The 13,507-nt window shown below is 47.3% G+C and overlaps 1 protein-coding gene across 15 annotated transcripts in view; it reads left to right on the top strand.

The window, feature by feature from the left end:
• Ank3 (ankyrin 3) overlaps positions 1-13,507 on the top strand; it is a 295,079-nt gene that overhangs the window by 250,107 nt on the left and 31,465 nt on the right. For 10 of the 15 annotated variants that reach the window (XM_041656445.1, XM_041656446.1, XM_041656444.1 and 7 more), the window contains 2 exons: positions 10-132; positions 1,802-1,883. In XM_041656445.1, coding sequence (XP_041512379.1) covers positions 10-132; positions 1,802-1,883 — 205 coding nt within the window. Of the gene's footprint in view, positions 1-9; positions 133-542; positions 570-1,801; positions 1,884-5,412; positions 13,096-13,507 lie in introns of all 15 variants that reach the window. The other 5 variants (XM_041656440.1, XM_041656439.1, XM_041656442.1 and 2 more) reach the window with 2 other exon arrangements.

The following is a 13,507-nucleotide window of genomic DNA, read 5'->3' as shown; positions in this document are numbered from 1 at the left end:
TTCTTCTAGGTTAGGGACACCAGCCAAGAGCCCTGCGGCCGTCTGTCTTTCCTGAAAGAGCCGAAGACAACAAAGGGATTACCCCAAACAGCTGTTTGCAACTTAAATATTACTCTACCTGCACATAAAAAGGTATCTTTTAAGACTGGTTTGTTTCCACATTTACCCCCCACCCCGGTCTTGAGGCAATGGGCCCTTGGTATGTAATGAAGGAATGCTTTGTGACACTCTGAAAACCCGTGTGTAGATGGCGTCTTGTTGCTGTGGTGTCCTGTTCTTATCCGTCTATGTGATGGAGTCCTCTGTGGATTGCTTCCGCTGGTAGTGTGTAGATGGTTAATGCTCCCAAATGACTGTCACGTGTTAATTTGCCGTGGATGTGTGGTCCGTGATGCTGTATTGGCTTCTTTTGATTTGCTGTGCTTTCTAAACCAGCTTGCCTTGTGTGCTCCCTACTCAGTCCTTTTTCATATCCTGACACTCTTTTCCCTGCTGTCCATTATAATATTCCTTGTCTCTGCAATGCATCTTGGGACCAAAAGGAGACAGAGTCAGATCAAGATGATGAGGTAATACGAACCCTTCTGCTTTTATTCTCTCCGAGGTAGACTAGATATTGGATATGTGTGGAAAAAGATTATGGCGGGCTGAAGTGCGGGAACAGTCTAAATGCTGTTGTACGTCTTAACCTATGCGAGGTGGAGTTAGCTATTTTTCCTTAAAGTGGCTCACTCTTCCCATGAACATAGGAGTGTGCTTCCGTGTATTCTGCAAAATCAATAAACTAGTTAATGAAAAACCTGGCGTCATTTAAGCATCTTTAAACATGACAGATTGCCATGCATAAACTTATTAAATTTCACAGGTGTGTTTTTACTACCCACTGCCCTCTGGCTACCCACTGTGTTGTCAGCACTAGCTCAAGACTCTGGTTATTACATGGAATTGTGTTGTATAATCAACTATGTTTTATGTAATGTATTTTCTCACTAACTGCAGATAGACATTTGCCATTCCAGCGACAGAATTTATCTTGGCCATTTAAAAAAAAAAAAAAGGATTTTCTTTTTTTAACTTATGTGTATATGTGTTTCTGTGTGGCTGTGTACACATGAATGTAATGCCCCGGGAGGCCAGGAAAGGACCTGAGATCCCCCTGGGAAACTATGAGCATCCTGATGTGGGCACTGGGACCTAAACTCGGGTCCTTTGCGAGAGTTCTAACCTCAGGTCCATGTATCCAGCCCTATCTTGGCCATTTTTTAAAGAGTGCCATTGTTCAGTTTTGCAAGAGCTTCCCCTAAGCTGTCACCGTGTATTTCTCTGTAAGCTTTGTGATAATCATTGTCAATAGTGAGCCGTCCACGACAATGCAGTTCGAGTCACACAGCTGCCAAGGAGGCTCTCCGCCTGTCTGTAATCGTATCTCCCCTGTGGACCCACAGTGAATCCGTGGGAGATCCTTTATCATTTCTCCTCGAGTGTATTCACGTAGTGAGTGGATTGTGTGGCATGTGTGCTTCCGATATAACGAACTGGCGGGAAATTTGCCACCCAATCTTTCTAGCCCGCCCCCCCCCCGCCCCCTGCCCCCCCCCGCCCCCTGCCCCCCCCATAGACTGCTGTGTGGGTGCACTTTTTGCCTGCTACAAATTGAGAGTGGAGGGAAGGGGGTCATAGACCCCTCAAGGGGGAAATAATGCCTGAGGGTGGACAAGACATGTCCCAGCCAAAATGAAATGTTTCAAGGAGTAAAGGTGTCACGGGGAAGGTGGAAATGGTCTCTTCTCTTCTCTTTCAGGCTGAGAAAGCGGACAGACGGCAAAGCTTTGCGTCCCTAGCTTTACGTAAGCGCTACAGCTACTTGACTGAGCCTGGCCTGAGTGAGTCTCCTAACACATTCTCTAACCTATGTTGAATTTTTTTTAGAAGAAGAGACATTTTTTCTATACACACTAAATTCTGATGTCATTTGGGAAATGGATAACCCGAAACAATTGCCTACAGAGTAAATTTCATAACCTTATTATGAAATTTAATGTTCCATACATTGTTGAAGACATAGATACAACAGATACCACCCCGGGTCATAGCTGAAAATTATTTCTGTTCTTGAAGCTAGTCACTAATTGTTTTTCGTAAACTGTTTTATTTTACTTTTGGTAATTGTTAATATGCTCAAGGAGAAGTACCAGGGTTCCTTTAAGTCTCTGCTGAAAAGGGAAGGTGTGTATATTTGTGGTGGCACAGACTGGGTCCCTTTGTCATCTCAGTTCTCACAGTCGAGCTAGACTGTGGCATAGTGCTTTGAGCTCTTTTCCCTTCGTGAGACTCATACTCTCTTCTGGGGGTAGCACAGTCTGTGGGCTTCTCATCCCATCTCTTCTCTCTGCCTTCCATCAAGATCTCGATTCTAAGGCTCTTCTTAGACTGGGCTGGTAAAGTCCTTGGTTCTAGTGTTGTTTGAGTTTACTCATAACTGGCTTGCAAGGTGGTTGTTTATTTGGTCATGTTCTGTCTTTCTCTCTCCGTTGACTACCTTTCCCTCCCTCGTGGTTGCAGTGTTCCCAATCCCATGGTTACCATAGCCCTAGAGTTAGCTCTAACCCCAGAAGCAGCTGTGAGTAGAGAGTACAGTGCCCTGTTTGATCAACACTGGGTCCTGTAACCAGTGGAGAGTAGTAGCTTAAAGAAAATTTAGATGAAAATACTTTGTCATTGATTGCAAGTTTGGAGCTGTCATGGTAAGAGCGATAGTCTTGCTTGCCCCCACCTCTTCTGAGGTCTGTGGGTCAGCATGCATATGACACAAAGCAAGGAACCGCTCCACTACATAGCCCAGTGCATCTGACACTAACTCTGTTAGAAAAGATTTTGTGTTCAGATTCCAAATGTAGAATACAAGAGGAACATAAACAGCAAGCCTACCATGTTCTTGAACATTCCCTCAGACCTGATTTTTTTCCACTAGCAGAAGAGTTAGAAATCTCCTCCACAGCTCTATCCCTCAGGAACTGGGTGTCCAGAAGGAATTATTGTTGTGATAGAACAGGGAACAAATGCCTGTGGCTATTCGGTTTTTCAGTAAATTTATTTGGTGTAACCCTCTGTTGGTTTTCTTTTGAGACCCTCACTGAATAGTTGTTGGGATCCCTAAGGTAACATACTTAGGCTTCAGACAGGCTTGTTGGAGAAACTACTTTAGATCAGAGACGCTATGAGACAGGAGGATTTCCTTTACTGCATCTCCGAGGCATTAGAGAATGCACACACACACTAAAATCTTTAAAAAAATATTTTCTTTATTAAACCAAATAATAGAGGCCCTTTCCCAGTTTCTGGTAGTTTAAAAAAAGAAAAAAAAAACCCAACTCTCGAAACACACACTGACCCCAAATCACTGAATTGAAGGACTCACTCGGCCATGTGTCTACAATATGGCCTTTCCTGCAGGTTAAGCAGTAGGATGTTGGTACTAATGGTCAGACTGAGTCATGCCTCTGTGAGGTTGCCTTAGCTCCTCCGCTTCAGTAAGGCTGATACATAGCACTCGAAAAGGGCATGTTCAAAATGTCTGCCTTTCCATGCCCACTAGGAATGGAAATCCTCACCCTTGTGAGAGTAGCTGCTAACCCGCTGGTAGGACTGGTGTGGCCTGGGCACAGCGCGAGGAAGAGCATAAATGATGGAGGTCCTCACGCCCTCTACACATCTCATTGACACTGTAAATGGTTGCCTTTTCGGATCAAGACAGTACTCATCTCTGGTGTGGGACATTGGTTTGCCCTCGGCAGGCATCACTACCCTGTGAGCAGCTGGCTCTGTTTGAGTTATGGAACTAGAGATGGCTAAGCTTGCGTGTGTGTACCCACCTCATGTGTGGGTTTCTTGCCTGCTTTGTGAAGAATGTTGGTATTATTGGACCCATCTTTCCTCGTGGCTGTTGCAGTGTTTGGAAGTTACCAAGAATATGAGGAATATTCTAGAAAGGTACCAGAATCTGTACCTTTGCATTTGATAAATGTACACTTAAGCTGCTGTAGGTACTTGACATATGGGGTCTTCAAAATATATTTGTGCTTTTTGGATTTTCCCCCACGATACCTTTTGAGAGTTAAAAGTAGACCAGATTATGAAGGAGGGGGTCAAGATATAAATTACATTCTCCTTATAATGAAGCAAGCTCTAGACATGGAGTCCCTTTTGTGGCAGAAATATTTAATAATGTATCACAAAGTTCCTTAAAAATCTCAAAAGGTACCAAGACTTCACCTCTCATGGAAAAAGTGTACTCTCTTCTTTCCAACTGTTCTTGAGAAAGTGTTTTTGAACATTATATATACCATGCATAATACTGCTTTGAAACTGTATTTCCTCATTGGCTTGTTGGCCACGATAAATCGCCGCATGATCAAATGTTTTCAGTTGCTTTGCTTGCTCTGGTAACCGTGAACCATATTTTCTGTTTCCCCCCCCCCTTTGTATGTGTGTATGTACACATGCATCTTAAAAATCATTTCATCTCCCATTTTCCCCCTCATCCGAAGGAATATACTGCATGGAAAAAGCATCGATGCAAACATTCCTCCTCTTTGGTTTAAGTTTTTGGGTTGACAGCTCTGACTCAGGCAATTTCTTGCTCTTATTGGCTTTTTTTATGGGTGTGAACCATAACCAATCCTGCATGGGAGAAACAGATTTAAAAAATCCGGTGGCTTCAGAGTTTGCACACCAGTTGCCTGTCTTTTACTAGTTATTTTGGACTCTGCATGACAAAGCTTGAGTGGTTTTTCTGAAAAGAAGAGCAAAAAAAAAAAAAAAAAGAGTTTCAACTACTGAATGTGTGGATTCACATTTTGAAATGGTTCTAACCAGGTGCAATTTATGGTGGACAAGCTGTAGCAGAGGAAACATTCCAGAGTCTTAAGACACTTTCTGTGGTTGCGCAAAACAGACATATGTATGTATACAGGCAAAACAGAATGGCTGCTGCTATCTGTAACCCAGCACACAAGAAAGTCAATAGGAAGTAAGGAGGCCGTTTTCCATCGTGTTTGTCCTTGTCATTGTCGGTGCTTTGCCTGTGTTCCTCTGTCACACCGTTGGCCTCTGTGGCTGCTGTGCGCTTTCCTTGTATACCATTCCATTCCGGCTCCGTCATCATCTTTGTTTTTTTAACTTCAGATTCTTCATGTCCATTCATGTTTATTTTTCTTCTTTTGCTCAAATCGTTCCTTTTTTTTTTTTTTTTTTTTTGCCTCTCCCATCCCAAATCATGCAAACAACTGTACTTGCTTCTGCGATATTTCCAAGTTTACTGACCAATTTTTTTTTCTCTGGTCTCTTCTCTGTTTCTCAACCATTTTTGTTGGTTTTTATTTTGTGTTTGATTTTTTCATTTTAAAATTTAAGAAACAGTTGAACGGAGTTCAGGAACAGCAAGATCCCTCCCCACCACTTGCTCATACAAGCCATTCTTTTCTACAAGACCATACCAGTCCTGGACCACAGCTCCAAGCACGGTACCCGGGCCGGCCAAGTCAGGCTTCGCCTCCTTATCCAGCTCTTCCTCTAACACACCATCAGCTTCTCCGTTAAAATCCATATGGTCTGTTTCGACTCCTTCTCCAATCAAATCCACACTAGGCGCATCAACGACATCTTCGGTCAAATCCATTAGTGACGTGGCATCTCCTATTAGATCTTTCCGGACAATGTCTTCGCCAATAAAAACGGTGGCGTCGCCATCCCCCTACAATATCCAGGTTGCCTCTGGTACCCTGGGGAGAGCTCCCACAGTCACCGAGGCCACACCCTTAAAGGGGCTGGCGCCCAACTCAACCTTTTCCTCTCGAACTTCTCCTGTGACGACCGCAGGGTCTCTTTTGGAGAGGTCATCCATTACTATGACACCCCCTGCCTCCCCCAAATCAAACATCACTATGTATTCCTCAAGCTTGCCATTTAAGTCCATTATCACATCCGCAGCGCCACTGATCTCTTCCCCTTTAAAGTCAGTGGTGTCTCCAACTAAGTCAGCAGCGGATGTCCTCTCGTCAGCTAAAGCTACAATGGCATCATCTCTCTCCTCCCCCTTAAAGCAGATGTCTGGACACGCAGAGGTAGCGCTAGTCAATGGGTCCGTGTCTCCTCTGAAATATCCTTCATCTTCAGCTTTAATTAACGGATGCAAAGCCACTGCCACGTTACAGGACAAAATTTCTACAGCCACAAACGCCGCGAGCTCGGTGGCCAGCACGGCCACTGAGGCGGTGGAGAAAGCGCCCTCTACCACAGCAGCCATGCCCTTTTCCCCACTCAGGTCGTACGTCTCTGCAGTGCCCTCGGCTTTTCAGTCTCTGAGAACTTCCTCCGCAAGTGCACTCTATGCCTCCCTCGGGTCTTCAATCTCTGCTACTACCTCATCTGTAACGTCGTCAATAATCACAGTGCCAGTATACTCGGTAGTCAATGTTTTGTCGGAACCAGCACTGAAGAAACTTCCAGACTCTAATTCGCTCACAAAATCGGCAGCAGCTCTGCTGTCACCCGTTAAAACATTGACTACGGAGACGCGTCCTCAACCCCACTTCACTCGAACGTCATCCCCCATTAAGTCATCTCTGTTCCTCACGCCCTCCGCCCTTAAGCTGTCGGCACCATCTTCTTTATCTTCCAGTCAGGAGATCTTAAAGGACGTGGCTGAAATGAAGGAGGACCTCATGAGAATGACCGCCATCCTGCAGACGGATGTACCTGAGGAGAAGCCATTCCAACCCGACCTTCCGAAAGAAGGGAGGATAGATGACGAAGAGCCTTTCAAAATCGTCGAGAAAGTGAAGGAAGACTTGGTGAAAGTCAGTGAGATCCTAAAAAAGGATGTATGTGTCGACAGCAAAGGGCCACCCAAATCCCCAAAGAGTGACAAAGGACATTCTCCAGAGGATGACTGGATAGAGTTTAGTTCTGAGGAAATACAAGAAGCCAGGCAGGCTGCGGCCAGCCACACCCCACCTCTGCCTGAGAAAGTGCACGGGAAGGCCAACTTGACGAGAGTCATTGACTACCTGACCAATGACATTGGGAGCAGTTCACTGACCAACTTAAAGTACAAGTTTGAAGATGCCAAGAAGGACGGAGAGGAGAGACAGAAAAGGATTTTAAAGCCAGCCATGGCCTTGCAGGAGCACAAACTCAAAATGCCGCCAGCCTCCATGAGGCCTTCCACCTCCGAGAAGGAATTGTGCAAGATGGCTGACTCATTTTTTGGCTCAGATGCCATCTTAGAATCCCCTGATGACTTTTCTCAACATGACCAAGATAAAAGTCCCTTGTCCGACAGCGGCTTTGAAACCAGGAGTGAGAAAACACCATCAGCCCCACAAAGTGCCGAAAGCACGGGCCCTAAGCCACTTTTCCATGAAGTCCCCATCCCTCCCGTCATCACAGAGACAAGGACTGAAGTGGTCCATGTGATTAGGAGCTATGAACCCTCTACTGGGGAGATCCCCCAGTCCCAGCCAGAGGACCCCGTGTCTCCCAAACCTTCGCCTACATTTATGGAGTTGGAGCCAAAGCCTACCACCTCTAGCATTAAGGAAAAAGTCAAAGCATTTCAAATGAAAGCCAGTAGCGAGGAAGAGGACCATAGTCGGGTTTTAAGTAAAGGCATGCGTGTCAAAGAAGAGACTCATATCACCACGACCACCAGGATGGTGTATCACTCCCCTCCGGGCAGTGAATGTACCTCAGAACGAATTGAGGAAACCATGTCAGTCCACGACATTATGAAAGCCTTCCAGTCCGGGCGAGACCCTTCCAAAGAGCTGGCAGGGCTGTTTGAACACAAGTCGGCCATGTCTCCAGACGTTCCCAAGTCTGCTGCTGAGATCTCAGCCCAGCACGCAGAGAAGGAAAGCCAAATGAAACCCAAACTGGAGCGTATAATAGAAGTCCACATCGAAAAAGGTAACCAAGCCGAACCCACTGAAGTCATTATTAGAGAGACCAAAAAGCATCCAGAGAAGGAAGTATCTGTGTGTCAGAAAGACTTGTCCCGGGGAAGTATTAACTTAAAAGATTTTCTGCCAGAGAAACACGATGCTTTCCCTTGCCCCGAGGAGCAGGGTCCGCAAGACGATGAAGAACTTGCAGCTGAAGAGTCCTTGCCTTCTTATCTGGAATCTTCCAGAGTAAATACTCCAGTGTCCCAAGAAGAAGATAGCCGCCCTAGTTCCGCACAGCTCCTGTCCGATGAGTCGTATAAAACACTGAAGCTTTTGAGTCAGCACTCCGTAGAATACCATGATGACGAGCTGTCAGACCTAAGAGGGGAGTCGTACAGGTTTGCTGAGAAAATGCTTCTGTCAGAGAAGCTAGATGTTTCCCACTCTGATACCGAGGAATCGGTGACAGACCCTGCAGGACCCCCTAGCTCAGAGTTACAGAGGTCTGATAAGCGCTCCAGAGATAAAGTAGCCACTGCCCCCAAAAAAGAAATCCTCTCCAAAATCTATAAAGATGTGTCCGAAAATGGGGTAGGGAGAGTGTCTAAAGACGAGCATTTTGATAAAATGACAGTGTTGCACTATGCGGGTAATGTCAGTGGTCCAAAACATGCCGTGTGGATGCACTTGTCCGAGGACAGACTAGAGAGAGGTAGAGAGAAGTTGATATATGAAGATAGGGTGGACAGGACCGTGAAGGAGGCCGAAGAGAAACTGACTGAGGTGTCACAGTTTTTTCGTGACAAAACCGAGAAACTAAACGATGAACTGCAGTCCCCGGAGAAAAAACCACGCCCCCAAAATGGCAAGGAATACTCTTCCCAGAGTTCTACCAGCAGTAGTCCTGAGAAAGTGTTAACAGAGCTATTGGCATCCAATGACGAGTGGGTTAAGGCCAGGCAGCGTGGCCCAGACGGACGAGGTGTCCCTCAGGCTGAGGAAAGGAAGACACCCAGTGGCTCCAGCAGCCCAGAGAAGAGGGTCCCTTCCCAACAGAGTGAGGATGACCAGCCTACAGAGGAAGCCAAAAGAACTGTCAGTGCTCAGAGCCAAGGACCAGAAGGGCCCCAGTCCGGATTTCAGCTCAAGCAATCTAAACTCAGTTCCATTCGATTAAAATTTGAACAAGGCACACGCGCAAAAAGTAAGGACCCTTCTCAAGAAGAGAAAAATCTGGACGGCCCATCCCGAATCCCAGTTAAGAAAACTCTAGAAAACAAGCTGCCCACACACCCAGGTTTTGCTAGAGAAAAACAGCAGAAGGCTGTAGACCCCTCCAAGGAGAGAGTGCCAGTGCAAAATGATGTCACAATATTCAAAGCTGAGCATGCCAAAAGCAACGACACTGTTGTGCACGAATCTGGCTCCAATGATGCCAAAAGACACAGAACTGAGATGTTAAGTAAGGCAATGCCCGACTTCTTCCCTGAGCAGCAGGCTGAAGAAGACTCTGCCTGTCCCATGACATCAGACCTAGCGACCAAGGGACCTTGGGACAGAAAGGTCTTTAGAACATGGGAAAGTTCTGGGGCCAATAACAATAAGGCTCAGAAAGAGAAACTTTCGCATGTGCTTGTTCACGATACCAGAGAGAGTCATGCCGCTCGCCCGGGGGAGAGCGAGAATACCAACCCCAGGAATGAATTTATGTGTGTGACTGAGAGAGAACACAAATTGTTAACGAACGGCTCTCTCTCAGAAATTAAGGAAATGAGTGTAACATCTCCCTCCAAGAAAGTGTTATACAGGGAGTATATTGTTAAAGAAGGGGACCGTCCCGGCGGTGCTCCCGACCATCCTCCCAGGAGAAGCGGGAGCTCAGTGGTCTCTCCCATCCCCATCAGGGTCGCAGACGAGAGGAAGACGCCATCTTCTAACAGGCCCGATGGGTTTTGTGAGCAGTCAACATTTCCAGAACACGAACTCCCCCAAAAAGTGTCCCGGTCAAGTATGAGCAAAGAGATAGTCGAGAGCCAGCACTTTAATTCCGTAGAGGATGAAAAAGTTACCTATTCCGAGATCAGCAAAGTTTCCAAACAGAGTTACGTAGGCCTCTGCCCAGCTCTCGATGAAACCGAGACCTCTCCCACCAGATCTCCCGACTCGTTAGAGTTTAGCCCGGGAAAGGACTCTCCCTCTAGTGATGTGTTCGACCACGGTTCCATGGAGGGGTTGGAGAAGCTTGCTCCACTAGCCCAGACAGAGGGAGGGAAGGAGATCAAAACCCTACCTGTTTATGTTAGCTTCGTCCAAGTGGGGAAACAGTACGAGAAGGAGCTCCAGCAAGGAGGGGTTAAAAAAATCATAAGTCAGGAATGTAAGACAGTGCAGGAAGCCAGGGGAACCTTCTATACAACCAGACAGCAAAAGCAGCCTCCTTCTCCCCAGGGCAGTCCAGAAGATGATACTCTAGAGCAAGTGTCCTTTCTAGACAGCTCTGGGAAGAGCCCTTTGACCCCAGAAACCCCCAGCTCAGAGGAAGTGAGTTACGAGTTCACGTCTAAGACGCCAGACTCCTTCTTAGCTTTTATACCAGGTCAACCCAGCCCGATCCCCGAGGTTTCTGAGGAGTCGGAGTCAGAGGAGCCCAAGTCAGCCCCCCTAAAGCAGGTGACCATGGAACGGGAAACAGAGCGTGATGTGAGCAAAGACTCTACCCCAAGACCCAAATGTAACCGGGTCGCCTATATTGAGTTCCCCCCTCCTCCCCCTCTGGATGCCGACCAGATGGAATCAGATAAGAAACATCAGTATCTCCCTGAAAGGGAGGTTGACATGATTGAGGTCAACCTTCAGGATGAGGGTGACAAGTACCAGCTGGCTGAACCCGTCATCCGGGTGCAGCCCCCATCACCGGTCCCTCCCGGCGCTGAAGCCAGCGACTCCAGTGATGATGAATCCATGTACCAACCGGTGCCGGTTAAAAAATACACCTTCAAGTTAAAGGAAGTTGACGAAGGACAGAAAGACATGGCCAAATCCAAAATGGCTGCCACGAAGGCTTCCAGCCAGAAAGAGGTGGAGACTAACGGGAGGGAGAACGAGTCTGGCCTTGACTCGCCTCAGAACGAAACAGCTCAGAATGGAAACAATGACCAGTCCGTCACTGAGTGTTCCATTGCAACCACGGCTGAGTTTTCCCATGACACGGACGCCACCGAGATTGACTCTCTGGATGGCTATGACCTGCAAGATGAGGATGATGGCCTAACAGAGAGTGACTCTAAACTCCCCAGTCAGACCCTGGATACCAAGAAGGACATCTGGACAGAGGGCATCCTGAAGCCGGCCGACCGCTCGTTCAGTCAGAGTAAACTGGAAGTTATTGAGGAGGAGGGGAAAGTGGGGCTGGATGAAGAGAAGCCATCATCTTCCAAAAGCTCTTCCTCTGACCAAACCCCAGAGAAGACCGATCCCAAGTCAGGGGCCCAATTTTTCACCCTGGAAGGGAGACATCCGGACAGATCTGTGTTTCCTGATACTTACTTCAGTTACAAAGTTGATGAAGAATTCGCCACTCCTTTTAAAACGGTAGCAACCAAAGGTCTAGATTTTGACCCTTGGCCCAATAACCGAGGGGACAATGAGGTTTTTGATGGTAAATCTCGGGAAGATGACACTAAGCCATTTGGCCTGGCGGTGGACGACCAATCTCCAGCAACCACCCCTGACACAACGCCGGCCAGAACACCAACCGATGAAAGTACCCCAACTAGTGAGCCTAACCCCTTCCCATTTCATGAAGGAAAAATGTTTGAGATGACCCGCAGTGGTGCAATTGACATGAGCAAGAGAGATTTTGTGGAAGAGAGGCTCCAATTTTTCCAGATTGGTGAGCATACTCCTGAAGGGAAGTCAGGGGCCCAGGGGGAAGGGGATAGCAGTGTGGTCACTGACACCCCACAGCCACAGTCAGGGGACACCTCAGTAGACACCAATCTAGAAAGAGATGTAGAGGCACCTACAGTCGAATCGACCAACGGAGAGTGTCAGGAAGGCACAGCCTGTAGTGGGTCTCTGGAGAAGTCAGCCACCGCCACTAACACCTCAAAAGCTGACCCCAAATCACGCACGCCTATAAAAATGGGAATTTCTGCATCTACCATGACCATGAAGAAAGAAGGCTCTGGAGAAGTGACAGATAAGCTAGAGGCTGTGGTGACCAATTGTCAGGGGTTAGAAAACGAAACGATGGCAGTTATCTCAAGTGCACTCGATAGCCAGGTGGGCGATAGGCCCCAAGAGAAACACCATTTCCAAAAAGATAACTTCAATAACAACAATAACCTGGATTCTTCCACTGTGCAGACAGATAACACCACAAATCACGTAGTTCTGACAGGACGGGCTGCCCCCACTCGTACCACAGAGAAAGCTAATCCAGTCAAAGTCTCAGGAAAGAGTCCAGGGATCCAAGGACACTGCACCAGAGATTCGCGGAAGGAACCAGTAGGGGCTAGGCGGAAATCCAAGCTTCCCATAAAGGCCACTGCACCAAAAGATGTCTTCCTGCCAAACCATAAGCCAGACAGTAAAGCAGGTAAACCGAGGCAGGTTGGTCCATCTGAAAAAAACAAAACCCTTCCTCCTTCTTCATGTGTAGATGTCAAGTCCCGAATTCCAGTCAAAAACACACACAGGGAGAACCTAGTTTCAGTCAAAAAAGCATGTGCCACACAAAAGCGAGGGCAGCCAGAAAAAGACAAGGCCAAACTGCCTCCATCCAAGTTGCCAGTAAAGGTAAGATCCACCTGTGTCACCACCACCACCACCACCACCACCACCACCACCACCACCACCACCGTTAAAGTTAGAGAAAGTCAGCATAAGGCGGTATGTAAACATCCCATTGAATATTTTAAGGGAATTAGTGGTGAGACCCTAAAACTTGTGGACCGCCTCACTGAAGAGGACAAAAAGATGCAGTCGGAGTTGTCCGACGAGGAAGAGAGTACCTCAAGAACCACGTCGTTGTCCGAGACTTCCCGGGGTGGCCAGTCTTCAGTTACCACGAAGTCCGCTAGAGATAAGAGAACAGAGGCAACACCTTTAAAATCAAAGAGTGGAAAGGCCGGCAGTAGGAGGACTGGTGAGAACGAAGGCAGTCAGGTTTCTTGAGCGCTCTTTGCTCACAACCTGGAGAAACAGCATAGTCCGTAAACACTTTCCAACTCGTAGACCCTAGTGCATGACCTGTCGTGATTGCTTGTGGAGTGGTTTAACCGTAGCTTCTCATTCTGTCATTGTCATCTGTGTGTGCTGTCCTAGATGCTCTATCCTCTCTCAACCCAGCTACACCGTAGAGAGCTAGGGACGCATGCGACACTGGTGTCACTCAAAGATGTGAGCGAGTTTCTTTCCTAACGTGCCCGTGGGTATGACTCTGTCAGAGCCAAGGCACTGATATCCAGATTCCATCAATGGTTGTGGCCACCAACGCGACTCTGTGACCGTTGTAAAGTGGCCGACTCGCCAGCATGTTCAATCTCATTACATTCCGA

The sequence above is a fragment of the Microtus oregoni genome, unplaced genomic scaffold (genome assembly GCF_018167655.1).
Source record: "Microtus oregoni isolate MIOR12 unplaced genomic scaffold, Mior012 000007F_ref0000211, whole genome shotgun sequence".
NCBI lineage: Eukaryota > Metazoa > Chordata > Mammalia > Rodentia > Cricetidae > Microtus > Microtus oregoni.
Note: the sequence above shows the minus strand (reverse complement) of the source record. Positions and strands in the feature narration are given on the sequence as shown.